The sequence below is a fragment of the Pseudorasbora parva genome, chromosome 6, assembly GCF_024679245.1.
Source record: "Pseudorasbora parva isolate DD20220531a chromosome 6, ASM2467924v1, whole genome shotgun sequence".
Taxonomy (NCBI): domain Eukaryota; kingdom Metazoa; phylum Chordata; class Actinopteri; order Cypriniformes; family Gobionidae; genus Pseudorasbora; species Pseudorasbora parva.
The window spans coordinates 32,644,994-32,671,198 of NC_090177.1; the positions used below are offsets into that span (position 1 = coordinate 32,644,994).

A 26,205-nucleotide genomic window follows, 5' to 3' on the forward strand; every position below is an offset into this window, starting at 1 on the left:
ACAATAGTGATGATGATGTGATGTGGAGTAATTCATTCACATTAATAATTACATGACAATTTGTAAGATTCTTCTTCTTATTATTATGATTATTATTCTTAATGACGCTTGTTATTTAGAAGAAGATTATTATTATTATTATTATTATTTAAAAGAAGAAGGTCATTTTTATTATTTTGTCGGTCTGAATTATTTTAGTCCCAGTCCGTGCGCAGCTGTCGGGCCTAACCCTGAACCGTCAGATAAAGCGCACAGGCTCGCGACTGGAGGAATACATATGCCTACAAATCAAACGCTTTGGTAAAGTCACACAAATTAAACATTGACGTTCATGTTGCACAAAAATAAACACTGAATGTTGTGGTTGTGGTTTTTTAACAGTAGGTCATAATATCGCATATCTTGGTCAGTGCGTTTTGTGGTGTTAGGAATTGTTTTTCTGTGCATTTTCCCACTAACTCAAATGTGCGTACACCACCTCCTGAGCTGGCGTAGGAGTTGAGCGTGCACCGTACGCCAACGTCCATATTGATAAATCTCAAAGTCACCGTGGGTTTGGGTGTACGCAAGGTGTACGCTGGAAATTTGGTGTACGCACTTTTGATAAATGAGGGCGATTGTGTTTTTTAATTTTTTTAATTATTTTAAAGTTGTAGGCTGTAAGGACCTTTGAAATAACTGAAATAATTTTGCGAAATGAAATGGACATGTAATGCGGTCAAGAACTGCCTAGAACTACTTTAGCCACGAATTGCCATTAAAATAACTGCACTCTTTAGAGCGTTCATCAACCAATCTGATTCAAGCATTCAATAGTCCCTAAATTATAAATATAATATAATATAATATAATATAATATAATATAATATAATATAATATAATATAATATAATATAATATAATATAATATAATATAATATAATACAGGGATTATATTGATTGAATCTGATTGGCTGATGAGCGCTCTAAGGCATGCAGTTATTTCGAGGGAAACGTACTAAAAAATGTAGTTCCAGACAGGTGTTTACCGCATTACAGTTCCATATCATTTCGCAAAATGATTTCAATTATTTCAGAGGTCCTTACAGCCTACAACAGCAAAACCCACAATGACATTGACCAAACAAATAAATATAGAAAACAAACGCATATACTCTCTTTCTCCTGCAACATACATACCAGGGGCCTTTCCTCCGTGTATTTGAGGTGGGCAGTGTTTCTTCATAATAAACTGGAGGAGAAAATAATCTATATATGAAAGGAAAAAAAACACAAATATTACAAAATGTTACATTGAACAGTGTAAAAGTCACACGTTATTATAAAATAACGGTCTCCACCAACAACACCCGCAGGTGAAGTTACAGAGGGAGGCATGCTTCCTCTGTCCCCTTTCACTTAAATCATATAATACCATAATACACGCAGTGAGTTTTGTGCAGGGTATTGAATGAATGGGGAAAAGTCACGTGAGAGTAACTCCATCCAGGACAGCCAGGAACCTTGGAGTTGTGATTGATGACCATTTAAACTTCACTGACCACATTACTGCAACAGCCCGGTCCTGCAGATTTGCCTTATACAACATTAGAAAGATTAGACCCTTCCTATCAGAACAGGCTGCACACCTCCTGGTCCAAGCTCTTGTTCTCTCCAGACTGGACTATTCTAATGCTCTTCTAGCTGGCCTTCCAGCATGCACTATCAAACCCTTGCAGCTGATCCAGAATGCAGCGGCGAGAGTGGTCTTTAATGAGCCGAAGAGAGCGCATGTTACGCCTCTCTTCATCAGACTGCACTGGTTGCCAATGGCTGCTCGCATCAAATTCAAGGCACTGGTTCTCGCCTACAAAGCAACCACTGGCTCTGACCCAATATACCTAGACTCGCTTGCTAAAACTTACACACCCTCCAGAAGCTTGCGTTCTGTGAGTGAATGGCGCCTCGCATCGCATTTATTATCCCAAAGGGGCATGTAATCGCTCTCACGGACATTTTCCTGGACCGTTCCCACCTGGTGGAATGACCTGCCCATCTCAATTCGTGCTGCTGAGTCTGTAGCCATTTTTAAAAAACATCTTAAGACACATCTTTTCCAATTGCACCTGACCAATAAAGACTTAACTATCCAATTAAATTTTCTGTTTGTTTGTCAAAAAAAAAAAAAGTTTGTGTACTGTGCTCGATTAACTGAGAATTCTTACAGCTCTTGCAGGTTGTTGGCCTTGTCTGTTTCGTTGCTTATATTGCTCTCCCCTTTTTTGTAAGTCACTTTGGATAAAAGCGTCTGCTAAATGATTAAATGTAAATGTAAATGATTAAATGAGAGGAGGCAATGGCCTTATCGCTCTATGATTGGATATGATTGGTTTTTGCGATACATGTATCACACATACACTACAGAGTATGGACACACACTCACACAGAATGTTATCAGTAAAATTGTTTTGCAAAAATATATATCTCACTAGCGAAATAATAAAGGCACTGTTTTTACTGTTCCATATTAGTACGCTTCTGACAAACACTGTTGAGAGAGATGCACAGACTGAGCCTGAGGTGATTCACATTCTCTCTCTCTCTCTCTCTCTCTCTCTCTCTCTCTCTCTCTCTCTCTCTCTCTCTCTCTCTCTCTCTCTCTCTCTCTCTCTCTCTCTCAACTACATTAATAACTGCATTAGTCTGCTATCAATGGCTCAAGACTCCGTTACTAGCTCTAAAATTACATTTTGGAATTAGCAACCGAGGCTTGGGTTAAGATGCGTAAGAAATTAGTCCTGCACACAAGTTTTAAAGACAAAACCTGACAAATGTCTTGAAATAAATCAGATGTTTTGAGGTAACCGTAGTGTAAGCAGAATAACTGACTCCGGGGCAAAATAATTCAACGGCTCATCATCAATTATTATAATATAATATAATATAATATAATATAATATAATATAATATAATATAATATAATATAATATAATATAATATAATATAATATAATATAATATAATATAATATAATATAATACCTGGAATTGGAACCATACACTGAAGTCCACATCCATTGCTGCAGCATTTCTCATTCTTGGCACATTTACTGTCATCGGCACATGGCACAAAACGTATCCGTTCACACTCTTCTGCTGTATAACGTTTGATTGGACACACTCCTGGCTTTACTGTTATACAGGCACAAGACAGAGAAAAACATATCACTGAATGCTGAATATTTATCATGGTAAAACTGTATAATATTGGAATATTTTTTTTTACAAGAAATAATTATTTCAGTCGTTTACTACCATAAAATGTAATTTTATTGGTCATGGATTTTGACCAATCAGATACAAGCATTCAACAACAACTTGTATATAATATAATATAATATAATATAATATAATATAATATAATATAATATAATATAATATAATATGATTTGTCATTATTTTCTATATTCAGGAAAGTAAACAATCAGATTGAAGTGTGATTCTCATAAAACTGTATTTTCTGCAAACTTCAAGGATCATTGAAGACTACAAAAAGACACCAAATAACCAAATATAAAGAGTATAATTCTAGTATATAATAAATTTCTATCACACATAAGCATCCATGAAAAAAATAAACCTTATAGAAAAAACGTTACAGAATTCACAGTGTATATAGTATGCATACAGAGCAACAGCAATGAGACTGTTTTCATTTTAGATGAGTTAAGCAGCAATACCAAACAGGACCACAAGGAGACTCTTAAATTCAAGTGTTTTGACTGCATTAAAGGGTTACTTCAGTGATTTAGCACAGCGTTTCCCAACCGGGGTGCTGCTGCCATGTAAAAGGTGCTGGTACGCACTTGCACCCCGGTTCATCTCACATCTGATGATGACGCATATTTAATATGGGTTGTAACTTGAAAATAAAGCTTTTATGTATGTTTCTGTCGATGGATACACGTGCTGGCTCCTCAGTGATAGGCCTACACTACAACAGCAATAATAAAAGAAAAACTGGCAAAACGGTCTCTCTTTGTAAAGTGTGTTCAACGCATGCGAGTGCTGCCGGACCAGTCATTTCGCTGTTATCACCCGGGTATATTCGCCAGAAGACGCGAATGAGAGCGTGCGCACACGCTGTGTGAAGATCTACCTCTGCACTCATCCAAAAGCACGCACACGTCTCACAATGTGCAAATATTGAGTTCTCTTTCAAGTCTTGCGCTTGAATGGACAAACTCACACAAAAAGTATGTCAACATGTCCATCAAGTTGAGTATCCAAGCAGAGAAGCACGATCATTCGAATATACTCCAGGGTTTCTACCGATACAAAGCCATATGCTAATCGCTGAAGTAACCCTTTAACCTACGATTACTAATCACAACAACATACACATAAAAAATGTGTCTGTACATGAATGCGCCGTATGATCATGTGCTATGCGCCATCTCTACACCCCTACAGCTCCATTGGGCTCCTCCATCCCTTAGGCTTCACTAGGGTCCGCAGTCACACCAGCGTCAACTTGGTCCTTCAGCCCTTTGGTTCCATCTCGGCCACTAATTCATCGGCGCCATGATCTCTCCCACCAGCTCCTCCATGGCGGCTACCACCATCTGCTCCTCCCTGGTAATCTTTATCTGTATGTCTGCCTAAATTTACCAGCCTTCTGCCTGCCTCTTTCACCAGCCCTTTGCCTTCTCCTCGCTCACCTCCCAAACCACCAACCATTCCTCCCTCATCTCTTCTGTTTTGGCGCGAGACCACACCTTTTGGGATGAGGCGTAATGTCACATACATGTTTTGTCTCTTTCATTATCATGGCCTTTTCATTTGCATTTGTCAGTAACCTGTGTCACGTCTCCTTTTTTCCAGTTTCCCACCATTATTCTGTTGTAACACACACTCATTAATCATCACAGCTGTTTGTTGTTTTCTTATCACTGTGCATTTAAGTATCTCAATGTGGACACTTCAGTGTCCAGTATTGTTTGTGTTATGTTGCAAGCTGTTTCGCATGATGGCTTTGAATCAGTCTAATAAAACCCTATATATTATATTCATCTTCTTCTTTGCAACCTTAGCGTTAGAATAATATAATATAATATAGTACCTGTAACTGGAGCCATACACTGAAATCCACATCCATTGCCGCAGCATTTCTCATTCTTGGCACAGTCACTGTCATCGACACACGGCACAAAACGTATCCGGACACACTCTTCTGCTGAATAACGTCTGCTTGGACACACTCCTGGATTTACTGTTAACAGACATATGACACAGAAAACATATCACTGAATGCTGAATATCTTTAACTCTAAAAAAATAAGAGTGTTTTTGTAATTCATACCTATATATTATTGGAATATGTTTTACAATAATGAACCATTTCAGTCTTTCTACTTTAAAATGTCATGTTTTATTTGTCATGGAGTATGACCAAACTGATTCAATCATTCAATATAATATAATATAATATAATATAAAATAATATAAAATAATATAATATAATATAATATAATATAATATAATATAATATAATATAATATAATATAATATAATATAATATAATATAATATAATATAATATAATATATTATAATATAATACCTGTAACTGGAGCCATACACTGAGGTCCACATCCATTGCTGCAGCATTTCTCATTCATGGCACAGTCACTGTCATCAGCACACGTCACAAAACTTATCCAGGCACACTCATCTGCTGAATATCGACTGCTTGGACACACTCCTGGATGTTCGGCTATATAGACAAATGACAGAGGATACATATCACTTGATGCTGAATGTCTTTCACTGTCAAAAAGATTTTTTGTGAGTTGTACCTATACATTATTAGAATATGTTTCAAAAGAAATAACTATTTCAGCCTTTTTAAACGCCATGTTTAACTTGTCCTGGGTTTTGACCAATCAGATTCAAGCATTCAACACCAATATAATATAATATAATATAATATAATATAATATAATATAATATAATATAATATAATATAATATAATATAATATAATATAATATAATATAATATAATATAATATAATATAATACCTATAGCTGGAGCCATACACTGAGGTCCACATCCATTGCTGCAGCATTTCTCATTCTTGGCACAGTTACTGTCATCGACACACGACACAAAACTTATCCGGGCACACTCTTCTGCTGAATAAAGTCTGCTTGGACACACTCCTGGATTTTCTGCTATACAGACACATGACAGAGAAAACATATCACTGGATGCTGAATGTCTTTCACTGTAAAAAAAGTATGTTTTCGTAAGTTGTACCTATATATTATTGGAATATGTTTTACAAGAAAGAACCATTTCAGTCTTTCTACCTTAAATTGTCATGTTTTATTTGTCACAGTTTATAACCAGATATATAATAATTATAATCAGATTCAAGCATGTAACAGCAATATAATATAATATAATATAATATAATATAATATAATATAATATAATATAATATAATATAATATAATATAATATATAATATAATATAATATAATATAATATAATATAATATAATATAATATAATATAATATAATATAATATAAAATAATATAATATAATATAATATAATATAATATAATATAATATAATATAATATAATATAATATAATACCTATAGCTGGAGCCATACACTGAGGTCCACATCCATTGCTGCAGCATTTCTCATTCATGGCACAGTCACTGTCATCGGCACACGACACAAAACTTATCCAGGGACACTCTTCTGCTATATAACGTTTGATTGGACACACTCCTGGATGTACTGTTATACAGACACATGACAGAGAAAACATATCACTGAATGCTGAATGTCTTTTACATTGTAATTTATTTTTGTTTTTTGTGTGTAAGTTTTACCTATATGTAATTGGAATATGTTTTACAAGAAAGAACCATTTCAGACTTTCTACTTTAAAATGTAGTTTTATTTGTCATAAGTTTTAATCAATAAGATTCAAGCATTCAACAGTAATATAATATAATATAATATAATATAATATAATATAATATAATATAATATAATATAATATAATATAATATAATATAATATAATATAATATAATATAATATAATATAATATAATATAATACCTGTAGCTGGAGCTATACACTGAGTTCCACATCCATTGCTGCAGCATTTCTCATTCTTGGCACAATCACCGTCATCAGCACACGACACAAATTTTATCCAGGCACACTGTTCTGCTGTATAACGTTTGATTGGACACACTCCTGGATTTACTGTTATACAGACACATGACAGAGAAAACATATCACTGAATGCTGAATGTCTTTCACTGTAAAAAATATATTTTTTTGTAAGTTGTACCTATGTATAACTGGAATATGTTTTACAAGAAATAACCTTTTCACTCTTTCTACTTTAAAATGTCATGTTTTAAATGTCATGGGTTAAATAAAATGAATAAAATAAAATAAAATACCTATAGCTGGAGCCATACACTGAAGTCCACATCCATTGCTGCAGCATTTCTCATTCTTGGCACAGTTACTGTCATCAGCACATGGCACAAAACGTATCTGTTCACATTCGTCTGCTGAATAACGTTTGATTGGACACACTCCTGGATTTACTGTTATACAGACACATGACAGAGAAAACATATCAATGAATGCTCTAATATAATTAATAGAATAGAATAGAATAGAATAGAATAGAATAGAATAGAATAGAATAGAATAGAATAGAATAGAATAGAATAGAATAGAATAGAATAGAATAGAATAGAATAGAATAGAAATAGAATAAATAGAATAAACCCCGACAGAGTGATCAGGATTTTTCTTGCATCACTCTGAAGGGGTTTATTCTGCGATAACAACCGGCTGGGTGTACTTTATCTCGCTTATTACACGGCTACTAGTCTCAAATAAATTAGACACAAAATATTGTCCTGAGATTAAATATTTTATTAGCTCTTACGCAAAGCTTTCGCGAAGAAAAACAGTTCCAAACTGCTTTAAGCCTTTATCTATTGCTGCTAAATGTTGAAAATGAATGCTGAAAGGGTTAGTTCACCCAAAAATGAAACCAAGCCTATGATTTACTCACCCTCAAATTATCATAGGTGTATATGACATTCTTCTTTCAGACAAATACAATCGGAGTTATTTTATTTATTTTTTTATAGCTGTTTTTGAAGTCAAATAAAAAATGCAGCTGTCTGCCAAATAACGTGCTCCACACGGCTCCGATGGGTTAATAGAGCCTTCTGATTCGAATTGATGCATTTGTGTAAGAAAAATATCCATATTTAAAACTTTATAAAGGAAACCTGCCTTGAAGTCTTCCAATGTAGCCATGGCTGTTTAAGTATTTAACAGTCACAAGATGGTGCCAGCGTTAAGCATAGAAGTAGTACCGGTCAAGATAACTCATATTACCCAGATGAGCAGTTATTATCTGGAAATAACATACCGCTGGAATGCCCGATTGACCAATCAGAATCAAGTATTTCACAGAGCCATGTAATAATATAATATAATTAATATAATATAATATAATATAATATAATATAATATAATATAATATAATATAATATAATATAATATAATATAATATAATATAATATAATACCTGTGGCTGGAGCTGGAGCCATACACTGAGAACCACATCCATTGCTGCAGCATTTCTCATTCATGGCACAGTCACTGTCATCGGCACACGACACAAAACGTATCCAGGCACAGTCTTTTGCTGGATATAGTCTGCTTGGACACACTCCTGGATGTTCTGCTATACAGACAAAAGACAGAGAAAACATATCACTGAATGCTGAAATAATTTCAGTTGTACCTATATATTATTGGAATATGTTTTACAAGAAAAAAACATTTCAGTCTTTCTGTCTCAGTTTAATAATACTATTAACATTAATGTAATAATTATAAACTATCAATTATAAACTAGCTCAGTTGTGCTAGCCTGACAAGCCAGACCCACATCAAGATGTTTGGTCTGGAAACTCACCATTGACAGGGCTCAATCCGAGGGGCGGGATAAACGGTTGTCTTTCAAACTCCCTCTGCACGCGATAGGATAGCGCTACACCAACCAGAGCAACGAAGGTGAAGCGGAGCTAGTTGACAGATTACATTTTCGCCTTATCTGGTCGGCAAAACTCCGACAACTTCTTCCCTTTTTAAGAACGACTTCAGTGCTGTTCTTTGTTCTTTTCTAAGAGAAAAGCTTAACTCCAAGTCTTTTAGAGTCGCAGTCAAAGCTGATTCGAAAGACCGCTGTTCGCCAGCTTCTGTGTTTACTATTAGCAAGCATTATTTGCATCATTATGTTAAGCCAAAGTTTGGCTTAAACAGCTCAGAAGGTATTGAGAGTTGCTAGATGACACTCACGGCAGATTAGATTTGCTGCCGCTAGGGCGCGTCTAGATTTCTAGGCTAGAGTTGTGCAGCTTTGTTTGACAAACGTTTCATTAAATGAATATTATATGTCTTCATTTGATTACCAGAAAATAAACAACACAGAATTTGCGGGAATTTTTTTCATAGAAAGAAGAAAAAATTATAATATGGTTGTTTTATGAATTCAATTAATTAAGTAGCTAGTAGTGCTGGAAAATATTACAGTGAATAAACTTCACAGACAATGGCAGACCAAGGCAGCTCTGGCATAATGTCAATAACTGACTATAACTCTAAATGACTTACAGTTTCTTTACAGTTATTAATGTATCTCTTAAGTACCGAAACAAAGGTACCGTTGGGTACTGGTACCAAATTGCTGGTACCAGTTCTGTTACCGCTACCGTTTAAAATGTGAACGGTACCCAACCCTAGTAAACACACACAAAAAGTGGTTTCATAATGCAGATATAACTTTGATGTGCTATTTCTATTTTATTTAACCCTTGATGTAATATATTTTTAAAGCATTTAATTCAGAAGTCAGTTTTTTTACAATGCTAACTGAACAAGTCTTCTTACTAAGAACAACTATTGAAAATCTCTTTATTCTTCTAAAAATCTGAAAATTATTTTAAAATTTTTACTTTTAAATGGCAAGGATCCCTAAACAATCCCCTTCAATTGTTTATTAGGCTTACAAAATAATATAATTATAACAGCCTATAATTACCAGGCCTAGACTTTATGCTATGTTTTGTTTACGTGTGTGCGCAGCAGTGATCTATGAGGGGCTGCAGCTTTTACTTTCATTTTGTTTTTATTTATTTATTAAAGTCTTTAAATGTTTGCCGGTTCCTGTCTCCTTCTTCCCATAAGAACAAACTATATTAAAATAATTAATATAATATAATATAATATAATATAATATAATATAATATAATATAATATAATATAATATAATATAATATAATATAATATAATATAATATAATATAATATACCTTTATATATAGTAACAACTGGAGCCTGAGCTGGAGCTGGAGCCATACACTGAAGTCCACATCCATTGCTGCAGCATATGTCATTCTTGGCACAGTTACTGTCATCAGCACATGGCACAAAACTTATCCGGGAACACTGGTCTGCTGTATAAAGACTGCTTGGACACACTCTTAGGTTTACTGTTATACAGGCACAAGACAGAGAAACAATATTTTTATATATCAACATATCACTGAATGATGAATATCTTTCACTTTAAAAACAGTTTTTTTGTAAGTTGTACCTATATATTATTGGAATATGTTTTACAAAAAAAGAAAATCTCAGTTACACGTTTCCCACGTTTCTTGATGGGACTGATGAAATGGGGGTTTCGCCGAGAAGCCAGTCGACTTCGAGATCTACAAAACAAACCAATGGCATGCAAATGCCATAGGTCTGCAGAATTTGCATAATGTAACTCCGCATTATGTGCGCCTCCCGAGGAGCCGAGGCTGAGCACCCCGCCCGTCCCAGCGGTACAGCGGTTGTGGTATTTAATACCTCCGTTCCCTTCCTTCGGGGAACAACGGTTACATACGTAACCGAGACATTCGGTCTGATTATTCATATGCACATATGGGCTGCATACGGACACACTCTGGAGTATCTAACCGCAGGTGGAATCTTTCAATCCTGGGGTGGCAAGGTGTCTTGCCAAGGGAAGACAGAGTTTTGAAAAGACTTACCGTGGAAATACACATGTGGGTGTTGGCCAACAGGGTAACCATACACATGGAGGCACCTAGCCTAACACGAGGGCTGACCAAGCAGCCATGTACTCTGGTGGCAGTGTCAAAAGTGCTGGAGGAACTCAGGGCTTACTGAGAAAGCCCTAAAGAAACTTACAAACTCCCTCACTGAGTTAATATGCGCACGCATCCAGTCCATGGAGTGGAATTTCGCAGCAAGTGAAGACACCTGAGCCTGTCTGGTTACTTGCCCCTTGGCGTGAGTACACGAGAGGAACTGGCTACACTCAGAGATTATGGCTTAATCTAGCGAATGTGTTGGGTGTCGGCCAGCCTGCAGCTCTAAGTCTGTTAATGAGGCGCCATGCGCTGATTCCAAGAGAAGGCAACACTCAGTGGAGTGTGCCACCCCTAGGGGGCATGACATGCCCTAAACCATAAGTTCAATGGCATGAAAACTTCTGCTTGGAGAGAGCCTTCCCTTTCTGCTGCTCTCCGTAACAGACAAGAACTGGTCTGAGATCCTGAATACTGTTACTGGTCTACATAAGTGACAAGGGCGCGTACTAGACAGTGCAGGCTGGGTCTGCCTCCTCCAAGGCAGTGCTTGTAGGTTCAGCACCTGGAGAGGTGGAAACCTTGGGCACATATGACAGTTAGTCAGCTCAAATTCCTGGCAAGCTTCATCACTGACAATGCTTGCAGGTCTTATACCCCCTTGATAGGAGCCGGGCAATCAAGTGTGTCACTTTTATCCAGAAACTTGAGGCAATTAACACTGTGTAGCCACTGGAGTCCTTTGTAGGAGCCCGTGGCAGCATGCCAATTGTGCATGGCACCCCAGCCTGTGACAGAAGCATTAGTATGCCAGAAACTTGTTCTAAGGGAACTTTAGCCCATAGAAAAATGCCCATGCCCATCTCGGGAGTTGATCATGAAGGCAGTGCTGAAGCGGTCTCATATGAAGCAACCCAAGCGTCATTACTAGGATGGCCATAGCATGCAAAGTAGATGCGGCCTGGCCCGCAGCTCCGTAAACCTCTTTCACTAAAGTACATTCACCACGTCAGGCGTATACACTCAAAGATACAGCTGCATTGCAACAGAGCGCTCCACTGAGGGAAATCACACTTACCCTTAGCCACGCCTCCATCAAGGGTAGTGGAGGTTGAGGTCGCACCAGAATGATTACAGGCAGTAAAAGGTGCCCTTCAAGAACTGGTTAATTCCTTATACAGCTCTGGGAAGAATGGCCCTGGGGGCAGTAGCAGGTGATCAGTGTGCGTCATGCCCAGGAACCAAACGTCCAGCCTTGAATACTTGGGCTGAGGTGGAGGGTTCCAGTCCAGCCCCATGTTCACAGCTACCCGGGAAAGCATGGCTGTCAGATCTGGATCAGACTCTGGCTTTTTTCCCTTCTTTTTTTCAGTGCTAGAACTCCTGAAGGAGACAGCACAGCCGAACCTTCGACACAGCCAAACCTTCATCTCCAGACCATAACCCTCAGATAACCCTGGCCATCAGCCAAAATAGGTCTTTTTGAAGAGGAAATAATTGGTGTATGACAGAGGGGACTTTACCCTTTCTGAGGTCTTGATCTAAACATTGCGATGGTCATGTTCCTTTAAAACATGACTAATCCGTGAGCACTGTGTCAGCGTCTATATAACTCAACATGCAAGACAGCGCTCGTGGCTGTCAGATGGAAAAATTACACAAAAGCAGCCAGAAACACACGGGCGATACATCTTTAAAAATATTTGCCCGTGTAGCTCTCTTAGAAGAGAAAAAACTCTGCAGCAGTGCCGAAGCGACCAGGGCTGGAGTTACATTATTCAACTTCTGCAGACCCATGGCAATTTCATGCCATTGGCTCATTTTGTAGGTCTTGAAGACGAATGGCTTCTAGGCGAAAACCCCATTTCGTTGGTACTGATGTAACTCATGTACTGACTGAGTGTACTGACTGAAAGGGAACTATTTCATTCTTTCTACTTGAAAATGTCATGTTTTATTTGCGATGGTTTTTGTAATAATAATAGAATATAATAATACCTGGAGCTGGAGCTGGAGCCATACACTGAGGTCCACATCCATTGCTGCAGCATTTCTCAGTCTTGGCACAGTCACTGTCATCGGCACACGACACAAAACTTATCCGGGAACACTGGTCTGCTGAATAACGCATGCTTGGACACTCTCCTGGATTTACTGTTATACAGACACATGACAGAGAAAACATATCACTGAATGCTGAATGTCTTTCACTGTATTTTTTTTTAAATTTGTACCTATATGTTATTGGAATATGTTTTACAAGAAAGAACCATTTCAGTCGTTTTACTTTATTTAAAACGTCATGTCTTATTTGTTGTGGGTTTTAACCAATCAGATTCAAGCATTCCACACCAATACCTATAGCTGGAGCCATACACTGAGGTCCACATCCATTGCTGCAGCATTTCTCATTGTTGGCACAGTCACCGTCAACGACACATGACACTAAACGTATCCGGGCACACTCGTCTGCTGAATAACGTTTGTTTGGACACACTCCTGGATTTACTGTTATACAGACACATGACAGAGAAAACATATCACTGAATGCTGAATGAATTTCACTGTAAAAAAAAAAAAAAAAGGTTTGTACAGGTTGTACAAGAAAGAACCATTTCAGTCTTTCTACTTTAAATTTCATGTTTTATTTGTCATGGGTTTTGGTTATTTTGCTCTTGTAGGCTGTAAGGAAATAACTGAAATCATTTTGCGTCATTTGGTTCATTTGGGTCAAGACCTGCCTAGAACTACTTTAGCCTTTACTTTAGCTGCGTTTCCATAAAAAATAACTGCAACCCTTAGTCTCAGCGTTCATCAACCTGCATAACTGCATGTGTGCTTGCCTGGGCACCGTTGCTATAGAGATCGATTTGAGGGATGTAGCTCCTGGTGCGAGGAGAGAGGGAGACGGGGACAGGAGGGCTTCGGCCAGTTACGATATTGACATTACTTTCACTTCAAATAAACATGTGCACTTTTTTACTGTCCAGTGATAATTTGGAAAGAAAACAGAATGGACGCCTACATGTTAATTTAGCAATGAATGAGCAACCTTAATTGTGCAGAGAGGGGCAATTAAATGCCACAAAGGATGTTTTTATTTTTTATTCCATTGCGCTACTTTTCTTTAGTTTTTAATGTAAACATTACCGTAGACCGTTTGACTGTTGCGCTTGCATTTCTTCAATAAGTTTGCATAGTATCATGCATGACGCATGCTTTGCATTTTAAACACTTAGCTACATTATGTTCTAGCTCTGTCCATACAATAAATGCATGTTCATAAATGAGCGAGTTTTCAACTTTATCTGCAAGATTTGGCCTTGAATCACATTCATTCTCACTCTTAAACAAAAAGTGAACTTTATTTTTATATTTTTCATTGACCACTTAATTTTTTTGTTCATATGTGCCACGAATCTAATAAAAAGCTGCTTTTTCTCTCAGGAGAAGAGTTTTGTTCTCATGTTTCCCAAAGCCTGTGCTTTGAAACTTGTATGTTGACATTTTAAAATGACCCCATTATAGCCTCCTTTATCCTGTTGTTTGTGGATTTTACATGAGGCTTATTTCTTGGTGCAGACAGGGATTTTGTTCTTTCATATGGTTTTACATGCTATTTTGTAAACATTTATACAATAAACACTATTCTGACAGGCTAATATGTGATGATAGTGCTATGATGTTTGTACATAGGGCTGGGCGATATGGCCAAAATTTCATATCCCGATATAGCTCATTTGATATCCCAATAACGATATACTAACAATATAGCAATTTTTCTGTTAATTCAGTTTATGAATAGTCTATACAAAATTGCAATGTGGAAATGCAGTTTGAAATGATGTACAAAACAAATAATGGTAGTATGGACTACATTTTTATTTTATTTAGAAACTTTTTTTCAAGCAAGACTGTTGGTAAAGTTAACACCTGCCTAGGGATGTTAACCGATGACCGTTTGACCGATGGTTGACCATATCAACGTTAACCGATCAAAGTTGTCAGTTTAAAAAAAAAAAAAGTGATCTCTAAATTAGGCTATTATACAGTGGACTAAACGCTACTACAGTTAGCCATCTCATTCCAAAATCTTTCTGTGTGAAGTGAACATATCCCTCGCACTCAATTTTTCATAACTCGCCTGTTTGTACTTAATAAACCAATAAAAACATTTGACGCGAGGTCACAGCGTTTGGGTTTGCGCGCTCACAAGGTTTGCAAAAAGTAAACAGGCTAAAACACTCGAGGTTAGAGCCAGAGCAGACGACAGTATGAAGCGTGCTCATTTCTTAAATGAGCCGCGGCAATGTTTCAAATGAGCTTCTTACGCTAGACAAATACCTTTATTTTCAACGCGATCACCTTATACCCAAACCATTTCGAAACTAAGGCGGCGCGTTTGTGGGACTCGTGTTTCGCGCTGTGGGGGATTTAAAAAAAGTGACATGAGTGGAAGGGAGGCGGCAGCGCTAGGACAGTATGTGTGTGTGTGTGTGAGAGAGAGAGAGAAAGAGAGAGAGAAAGAGAGAGAGAGAGAGAGAGAGGAGAGAGAGAGAGAGAGAGAGAGAGAGAGAGAGAGAGAGAGAGAGAGAGAGAGAGAGAGAGAGAGAGAGAGAGAGAGAGAGGAGCGCGGCTCGCGGCTGTTATTTCAAATAGCGCAGCATATTTTAAACTAATCGGTTAACCGGTTTCAACCGGCTAATGAGGCTCGGTGGTCGGTCAAAAAAAATGTTTAGTTTTCGCCATCCCTACACCTGCCATTAAAATATTTCAATATATGGCTATATGGTGTGCCACGCGTAAAAGCCCGTTGCAGCGTCTGTGTCTGAAGTTTGTTTTGAGCGCTTATGCCACTATTCTGGCATAATTACTCTGAGAATTACCCTGGTCTGAACCTACTACCGTCTTCCTCCATGTTTGTTTATGTATTGCAGCGTGCATGGGCATGCTGTGGCGTGAGGTGCATCTTGACGTAAAATTCTGCCGTAAACGCCTTATCGTGGCGTAAGCGATAGAGCCTAATCTAAAACGATAGACATTTTCTATCGTCCAGACGATATATTTCGTCATATCGCCCAGCCCTATTTGTACATGTATCTAAACTCTAAATTAAGAAACGGGAAAGTTACGTAATAAGTAGTGAAGTTACTATTTTAAATGCAGTAACTAGTAAAGTAATCTCATTACAATTTACAGAAGTAGCTAGTAACTAGTAACTAATTGCTTTTTTTGAGTAACTACCCCCACATTGAATTTAGGGTGTGGCAATAAATCGGTATTGGCGATAACCACGATATTTAAAATGAAATATTGCCACGGAAAATAACTCGCGGAAAAAAACGCAGATTTGGCAACACAATGCAATTTGAGTTCTGTTGACATTTGACAACTAACGTTATGCGTTGCTTCGTTGCTCTAATTTGTTGTAGGTCTATCTAATTGATGTCTTTCCTGGTTCGGTTGAAACATACCCCATAATTACAGCCCAATGGAGCAGTAACAGACTCGTATTGTGACTAGAATTGAGTATGACCACGTCAGGCTAATAATATAATATAATATAATATAATATAATATAATATAATATAATATAATATAATATAATATAATATAATATAATATAATATAATATAATATAATATAATATAATATAATATAATATAATATAATATAATACCTGGAGCTGGAGCTGGAGCCAAACACTGAAGTCCACATCCATTGCTGCAGCATATCTCATTCTTGGCACAGTTACTGTCATCGGCACACGACACAAAACTTATCCGGGCACACTGGTCTGCTGAATAAAGACTGCTTGGACACACTCCTGGATTTACTGTTATACAGACACATGACAGAGAAAACATATCACTGAATGCTGAATGTCTTTTACTGTATTTTTTTTATTTTTTATTTTATTTTTTAAGTTGTATCTACTACATATTATTGGAATATGTTTAACAAGAAAGAACCATTTCAGTCTTTTTACTTTAAAATGTCATGTCTTATTTGTCATGGGGTTTAACCGATCAGATTCAAGCATTCAACAACAATATAATATAATATAATATAATATAATATAATATAATATAATATAATATAATATAATATAATATAATATAATATAATATAATATAATATAATATAATATAATATAATACCTGTAGCTGGAGCTATACACTGAGATCCACATCCATTGCTGCAGCATTTCTCATTGTTGGCACAGTCACTGTCATCGGCACACGACACAAAACGTATCTGGGCACACTGGTCTGCTGTATAACGTCTGCCTGGACACACACCTGGATTTACTGTAATAAAGACACATGACAGAGAAAACACGTCACTGAAAGTTGAATATCTTTCACTGTTTTTATTGTTGTTGTGTTTTTATAAGTTGTACCTATATATTATTGGAATATGTTTTACAAGAAATAACTATTTCAGTTTTTCTAGTTTAAATTTCATGTTTTATTTGTTGCGGGTTTTAACCAATCAGATTCAAGCATTCAACAGCAAAATAATATAATATAATATAATATAATATAATATAATATAATTCATATAATATAATATAATATAATATAATATAATATAATATAATATAATATAATATAATATAATATAATATAATATAATATAATATAATATAATATAATATAATATAATATAATATAATACCTATAGCTGGAGCCATACACTGAGGTCCACATCCATTGCTGCAGCATTTCTCATTCATGGCACAGTTACTGTCATCGACACACGACACAAAACGTATCCGGGCACACTGGTCTGCTGTATAACGTTTGTTTGGACACACTCCTGGATTTACTGTTATACAGACACATGACAGAGAAAACATATCACTGAATGCTGAATGTCAAATGTCAAAAGTTTTTATTTTTTGTAAGTTGTACCTATATATTTTTGGAATATGTTTTACAAGAAAGAACCATTTCAGTCTTTCTACTTTAAACTTCGTGTTTTATTTGCTGTGGGTTTCGGTTCTTTTGCTGTTGTAGGCTGTAAGGACCTTTGAAATAACTGAAATCATTTGGCGTCATTTTGTTCAACTGGGTCAAGACCTATAATGATACTATTGTTGTTGGTGATCTGAACTGGGACTGGCTAAGGCCGATATCTGATGCTTTTAAAGAGCAGTGTAGCATTTTAAATTTGACTCAATTAATTAACACTCCTACATGGTCAAATCCTAAATGGCGGAATAAATCATCACTCATTGATTTAATCCAGACAAATGCCCCTTTTAAGTTTTCTGAAATAAGTGTTCCCTATCTTGAGGGAACTTCGAGCTGCGTCGAAACGCTAGGGGATGCCTCTGCGTACCATGTCATGAAGCACTTGTGTAATCAGTCCAATAGCGGGACGATACGTCACGGGCGGGTGACGTCATCGACCAGGAAGCTATAAAGCATACCCGGACCGAACAGTCACTAGCTTCTGTGTCTTCACAAAGCGCTCTGTGTGATATTGTATGTCCATTTATTGTGTGTGTGTCAAAAAAAGAGAAAAGAGAATGTCTAGTCAGTTCAGGCGATGTGTTACTCCCTGCCCTCGTTACATCACGGGTGGGCATACACACGACCTGTGTGTAATGTGTTTGGGGCTTGAGCATGGGGCTTAGTCAGCTCTCGAGGGGGTTGGCTGTGAGCATTGCGAGAGTCTCCCAATGTAAACACTGAGATCACGCCGGGCACTCTTCGAGGAGAGTGCTTTGGCTCACGGTCCTCAGGGCTCGGGTCCCGCTGTTGCCGAGGCGCAGCGAAGGCTCGCGTCCTGGGGATCGCAGTTAGATCTAGTGGCGGGGTTAGAGACGGGTGATCCCCTATCTCTGCCCTTACCCGCTGGATCTCAAGCCTCAGCTCGCGAGTTGGAAGCACGCTCTGCCGTTTCTTCCGCCCGCGCTGAGGCACAAGATCAGTTGCAGCACTCCAGTTCCGAGGAACTGGATGTTGTAAGCATAAATGAAACTGACGGGTTACTTCCACCATTACACACGCACGCACAGGAGGAGCTTATGGAGGTTGTCACTCGCGCTGTTGCCAGATTAAGTTTAGACTGGCCGGCCGAGCGCTCTGAGTCACATAAACATACAAGCAGGCTAGACGAGAGATTTTTACCGTCATATACACAACCTCCTAGGCGGGGCTTGCCATTTTTCCCGGACCCAGAGGTCCTGGGCTAGACCAGCATCAGCCAGAGTCTTTAACCCGTCCACATCTGAAAATTCCAATATAAACGGGTTGAAGGCTCATGGTTATGCGGCGATGCCGCGGGTGGAAGAAACGCTCGCGAGCTATCTCTCCCCCGAGTCTGCATCGTCGCTGCAAGCCCCGCAGCTGCCCACCAAGCCCGTGAGAACAACATCAGCGCTGGTGGGCAGGGCGTACTCGGCTGCAGGGCAGGCGGTCGCCTGTTTACATACGGTGGCCGTCCTGCAAGCATATCAAGCTGATCTGTTGGGGGATATTAATGAAGAAACAGAGGAAGTGGGGAGAGAAACGATCGCCGCAATTAGGCGGGCGGCAGATTTGTCTCTTCGTGCCACATTTATGGTTAAATTTGTCAGATATTAAAGAATGTGACAAAAAGTTCCTTATGGATTTTCCGTCTCGCCGACTGGCCTCTTTGGTGACGCTGTAACAACAGTCGTCGACCGTTACCAGGAGGCCAGGAAGCAGGCAGCGGCATTTCAAAAATTTCTGGCGCCCGCTCTTTCCCGGAGCCATCGGGGGGGCGGTCTGCCAACCCTGCCACCATTGGAGCTTCAGAGCGCGGCGGTCCCCGGCAAACACATATCTCCATGTCCGCCCGGAAACGTGGCGGCTTGGGGATGTTCGCGCCCTCTCGGGAGGGCCCCTGGACGGTCAGTTCGGTTGCTACCTGCCGGTTATCCGTTACAGGACACCGGGCTGACCACACAGTAAAATACATAGACCAGCCTCGAGAGACTGGTTCCCTTAGTAGATTTTCTGGCAGCGTGGAAACTTCTGCCGAATGTCTCAGAATGGGTCCTGCGTACAATAGAAAAAGGGTACAGAATTCAATTCGGGTTACACCCGCCCGTGTTCAACGGGGTTACTGCCACGGTAGTAAGCCCCGAGCAGGCTCTGGTAATGGAACAAGAGGAACAGACTCTTCTGCGAAAAGAGGCTATAGAACGGGTCCCTCCCCACTGCAGAGAGTCGGGGTTATACAGCCGGTAATTCATAGTTCCAAAGAAGGATGGGGGGTTAACCCTCTTGGCGCCACGGTCGAGTTTACTCGACAAGATGCGTCACTGAATAAAACGGCCGATTTTGTCAATTAGGGTGTCAAATTTCATTCAACCTCCCCTCCACTAGATGGTAGACATGTTGTACTTCATCCCTGACTCATACAAACATCATGATTCTATACAAAATATACGAGCAAGAGCACATTGAATCAGTGTAAACAAAAGCGGAGCTGACGTGCGAGTGAGCTGTTTTATCAAAGCATTGTCAACGTCAGCGAGTATTTGCATTAGATTATTATTACTATTATTATTTTCTAATGGCATCAATAAAGCTTACCCACAATGAAGTGTTGGGTCTTCTATTCGCGGACCCTGATTCTGAAGGGAAATATGAGATGACGGTGATTCTGAAAGTGAAACTAAACCTAATGTTACACTAAGCACAAACGGTGAATCATTTGCCCAATGTAGATGGTCCTTTGCCCAATGTCAGTGGTGGGAATAATGTTTCCCGGGGTCCGAGTGTTCATCACGAAGTTAGCAGGTGTGTAAGTGTTGGGAATGAGGCGGCCGCGGGAGATTTTTGCCGCGCTCACCATGAAGCGCGCGTCTTCTCACCTCGCGCATCTCCGCGATCGCGGCGAAAGTATTGTGGTGGAGACTTTATCTAACGCCACTGGGTATGTTAGAAGAGGTCGAAGTATTCATAAGCAAGTTCGAGGGCAACGTGGAGGCAGGGTGGGGAGTCAAAATGATAATAAGAGTGGCTGTAGATGTGCAGACTCGGCGGCCGCGTGAGGCAGATTTGGACGCGAGCAGACGCGCTGTGACACAGGACAGGGGGGCTATTATGCATAATATATAATATACAATATATATGTGCCCTATATATGGAATCAGAGTGCTTACTGTATGTAGTAAATGGAAAATATCTACAGCAAAAGGCAAACCGCTACATTCATTCGGTTTGTTTCTACCATTTATTAGTAATGATTTACACAGTTTGTTTACTGTTTACTATTTACTATTTACCTGAACATTCAGTATTGTGCAATATAGCACACAGAAGGTGAGGGACATTTTGGGGGGAAAGAAGTGCTGCATTTTATCATTTAAACGTGGCTTTTCATGAAAATTCTATAATCCAAGATGGCCCCTACGTTATGACGTCATGATATGTAAATTAGATGGGAAAATGTAACCTCTACATAAACGTATGGTCCTCCTTAATATTTCTCTAATTTACAGAAAGTTTCTATCGTTTATTACTTTTAAGATATAGCCTTTTGAAATTAAGATGTCAAAATCGAACGTTTTAGGAAAAAAACACTGGCGCCTAAAGGGTTAAGGCCTCTCTTAGATCTGGGTCATCTAAACAGAGCAGTAAAAAGATTAAAATTCAAAATGCTCACGATAAAACAGATCGTGTGTCACATCAGGTCCGAGGACTGGTGCGTCACGATAGACTTAAAAGATGCGTACTTCCACATCTCCATCCTTCCGCAGCACAGACAGTTCCTCAGGTTCGCTTTTGGGGGAAAAGCTTACCAATATCGAGTGCTGCCATTCGGTCTAGCTTTATCGCCCCGCACTTTCACGAAGTGCGTGGATGCAGCTCTGGCTCCGTTGCGACTCCAGGGCATCCGCGTGCTAAATTACATCGACGGTTGGCTAGTATTAGCACAATCGAAACAACTGGCGGTTCAGCATCGAGATGCTGTTCTCGCCCACATGAGGGTGTTGGGGCTAAGGTTGAACGAAAAGAAAAGTATGTTGGCACCACAGCAGAGCATTACTTTTCCGGGGGTAGTTTGGGACACGAGAACAATGTCGGCTCGGCTATCTCCGCCCAGGGTAAAAACGATCCTGAATACCGTCAACCAGATAAAGCTAGGCCAGTCACTCACTGTCAAACACTTTCAAAGAGTGTTGGGTTTGATGGCAGCAGCGTCCAACGTGATACCTTTTGGCCTGCTGTACATGAGACCCTTACAGTGGTGGCTCAGGACAAAGGGGTTCTCCCCGAGGGGAAACCCTTTTTGCTTAATCAAGGTCATGCGGCGCTGCCTACGTGCCTTGGTGAAGTGGAAAGATCCTTAGTTCCTTTCCCAAGGCTCCTTCTCGTCGCATAATGCTAACGACGGATGCCTCCCTAACTGGCTGGGGAGCGGTCATAAGTGGCCGCTCGGCCAAAGGTCTGTGGAAGGGGCCATCAGCTTTCCTGGCACATAAACCAGCTGGAGCTGATGGCTGTGTTTCAAGCACTCAAACACTTCCTCCCAGACCTGCGGGGCCGCCATGTGTTAGTTCGGTCAGACAACACTTCGGTGGTCTCGTATATAAATCACCAGGGGGGATTGAGATCGCGTCGGTTGTGGAAGCTCACGCATCACATGCTAATATGGGCCCATGGCAAGATGCTCTCGCTCAGGGCGATGTACATCCCGGGGGTCCTGAATGTAGCGGCAGACTCCCTGTCGAGGCAGGGAGTGGTGCCAGGGGAATGGAGGCTCCACCCCGAGGTGGTGGAGGAGCTGTGGATCCGCTTTGGGCGAGCCCAGGTGGATCTGTTTGCGTCTCGAAAGACGACACACTGTCCAGCATACTTGTCCCTCACACATCCAGCCCCGCTGGGGCTGGACGCAATGGTACAGATATGGCCGAGGCTGCGTCTGTATGCCTTTCCCCCTCTGGCGTTGCTCCCAGGAGTGCTGGAGAGAGTCCGCCGGGACGGGGTTCAGCTCTTATTGGTAGCCCCGTTCTGGCCGGACCGAGTATGGCTCCCAGACATCATGTCTCTCCTAGAGGGTCCTCCCTGGGAAATCCCAGTCAGGAGGGATCTTCTTTCGCAGGCCGGGGGGTCAGTACTGCACCCGCGCCCGGAACTGTGGAAACTGTGGGCTTGGCCCCTGAGGGGGCCCAGTTCATAAACACGGGTCTATCGACTGAGGTGATAGAGACCATGTTGCACTCCAGAGCACCATCCACAAGGAAACTTTACGCACTCAAATGGAGAGTTTTTGTCGCCTGGTGTACGCACCAGACTTTGGACCCTGTTAACTGCCTGGTCGGTTCAGTTCTCGAGTTCTTACAAGAAAAATTCTCCGCAGGGTTATCCCCGTCGACTCTGAAAGTGTATGTGTCGGTGATATCTGCGTATCATAATCCATTAGATAATGCATCATTAGGGAGACACCCGTGGGTCACGCGTTTCCTCCGTGGTACCTTGAGGCTCAGACCTGCGGCACGCTCGAGGGTGCCGACCTGGTCCTCGAGCAAGGGTCAATCGGCTTCAAAGCTGACGCTTAGCAAGTGGATAGTCGAGGCTATTTCGCTCGCTTATGAGTCGGCCGGACATCCTTCACCTATGAGGGTCCGCGCCCACTCCACTAGGAGTATGGCTGCCTCTATGGCTCTTATTTCGGGAGTTTCACTGTCAGAGGTTTGTGATGCGGCTGGGTGGTCCTCTCCGCATACATTTGTGAGGTTTTACAATCTAGACGTAGCCTCTACTCCGGGGTCCCAGGTGTTTCTGGGTTGAATCACACATACAGACATTTGGGACTCTGGCGGCGTGGGTATTGAGGTCCCCTAGCGTTTCGACACAGCTCGAAGTTCCCTCGAGATAGGGAACGTCTCAGGTTACGTATGTAACCATGGTTCCCTGAGAGGGAACGAGACGCTGCGTCGCGATGCCATACTCCCGGCATGCCTGTGATCGATTTGTTCAGCTTTTCCAGAAGCTAGTGACTGTTTGGTCCGGGTATGCTTTATAGCTTCCTGGTCGATGACGTCACCCCCCCGTGACGTATCGTCCCGCTATTGGACTGATTACACAAGTGCTTCATGACATGGTACGCAGAAGGCGTCCCCTAGCGTTTCGACGCAGCGTCTCGTTCCCTCTCAGGGAACCATGGTTACATACGTAACCTGAGACATTTTTGCAAATGATGTAAGTGATCACTGTGTGATTGCTGCTGTTAAAGATACTAAGGTGCACCTCATATTGTTGAAAGACGAAATATTAAAATATTTGTTGAGCAGGGTTTTTTATATGATTTGTTTTATTTTGACTGGAGTAAAATTGCCTAGATTGAAGATGTAGAATTAGCCCTGACTTATTTTCAAAACAGTTTTCTTGATATTCTGAACAGACATGCACCTATTTGTAAATGTAGAATTAAGGGTAGGGATAATCCCTGGTTTACTTTTAAGATTTCTAATTTGCTAAGATTTCTAATTTTCACAAGAGAAATGTAGCCTGGGCAAAAGCAAGGAGATCAGATACTGATGCTTATAGGTTTGTTTTTAGACGGTTGCAACAGTTTTTTTTTTTTTTTTTCAATTTGTTTTTCGTTGTTTAACACATTCCTATACCATGAGCTACATGATGTAATCTCTCTTTCATTGGTTCAAATCATGTTGCACACTTTGTATTCAATGTATATAACCTATGCTTTCCTAAATAAAGGAGAGACTTTTAGGGTGCTTTCACACCTGCCTCATTTAGTTCGGTTGATTCGTACTAGAGTTTGTTTCCCTCTTTGGTGTGGTTCGTTTGGTCAGGTCTAAAAGCAGCAAACGCACTCGGGTGTGCACCAAAAGCGGACCAAACAAGCGTACCGAGACCTCCTTGAAGAGGTGGTCTCGGTATGCTTTCAAACGAACTCTGGAGCGGTTAGTTTGTGGTGAGAACGTGATCCGACCTCGAACAGAACCAACTGCAAAAGTACTGATCATTTTTGGAATAAACCGGCTGCCGTAGTTAGCTGCGCTGACATTGTGTGCATGACATAATTACCTGATAGATCGTTGGAAATATTTTCGGGAAGATGAGCATGTCAGTTAAGAATAATTAATGCACGCCTCCGCTTGAAGTGACGAGTGATGCGCGCTCGCCATCTGCAGTGCATTAGAATGTTGTTTTCACGTTGCATCCGCGCTTCATTATAGAAATGTATTGTTTGCATAAAGTAACAAGCAAGCGGCAAGCCAGTCCAGTAATGCCAACGGACAGTGAGTTAACCACGTTTGATCAATTTAGCCTCTCAAATCAACACTGGACTTGTCTTTCCTATAATAAAATCCATAGATATAAAACACCTAAAGCTTATCACAATGTTAGTTTAAATGTGTACGATCACCACCACAGTAAAAACACATTTTTGACAAGCTGAGGCTAGCTAATGCTGCTTGAAACGAAACGGGCTACACAATCTAGAGGAATAAACAAAATAAAATAAATTAAAACATGCAGTATGACTTTTTTATGTAAAAACCATACCAACAATATAAGTATACTCAAGGAAACATTACAAAATAATTGGTAGAAATCTAGTCCATGACCCCTTTAAGAAAAAAATGTAAAAAATAAATAAATACAGACATCAGTAATGGTATTGGTATCAGTGAAACTGGCCTTCATTCATAAAAAGATGCCATTAAACAAATATATAAAATATCAGATACTGTCTTTATGCTGTTTCTACATTAATTTGGAGATTAAATGTGAAATTATTACAATATAATAATATATAAAGAACTTTAGTGTTAGGTGTGAATAATTACCGAAAAATGTGCAATTAATTCGTTTTTTTTTATGGATTGATAAAACAAAAAATTATATCATATAATAAACATAACATAACACATAACAAAATATAATATAATATAATATAATATAATATAATATAATATAATATAATATAATATAATATAATATAATATAATATAATATAATATAATATAATATAATATAATATAATAT

The 26,205-nt window shown here is 39.6% G+C and overlaps 1 protein-coding gene across 1 annotated transcript in view; it reads right to left on the reverse strand.

The window, feature by feature from the left end:
• Positions 1-26,205, reverse strand: part of LOC137079118 (prestalk protein-like) — a 30,233-nt gene that overhangs the window by 1,331 nt on the left and 2,697 nt on the right. The window contains exons 5-18 of the mRNA XM_067447080.1: positions 17,882-18,031; positions 17,362-17,511; positions 16,881-17,036; positions 13,559-13,708; positions 13,199-13,354; positions 10,412-10,591; positions 8,624-8,782; positions 7,470-7,619; positions 7,117-7,266; positions 6,057-6,209; positions 5,598-5,750; positions 5,099-5,248; positions 3,019-3,168; positions 1,179-1,247 (exon numbers count right to left, since the gene is read on the reverse strand). Coding sequence (XP_067303181.1) covers positions 1,179-1,247; positions 3,019-3,168; positions 5,099-5,248; positions 5,598-5,750; positions 6,057-6,209; positions 7,117-7,266; positions 7,470-7,619; positions 8,624-8,782; positions 10,412-10,591; positions 13,199-13,354; positions 13,559-13,708; positions 16,881-17,036; positions 17,362-17,511; positions 17,882-18,031 — 2,076 coding nt within the window. The remainder of the gene's footprint in view (positions 1-1,178; positions 1,248-3,018; positions 3,169-5,098; positions 5,249-5,597; positions 5,751-6,056; positions 6,210-7,116; positions 7,267-7,469; positions 7,620-8,623; positions 8,783-10,411; positions 10,592-13,198; positions 13,355-13,558; positions 13,709-16,880; positions 17,037-17,361; positions 17,512-17,881; positions 18,032-26,205) is intronic.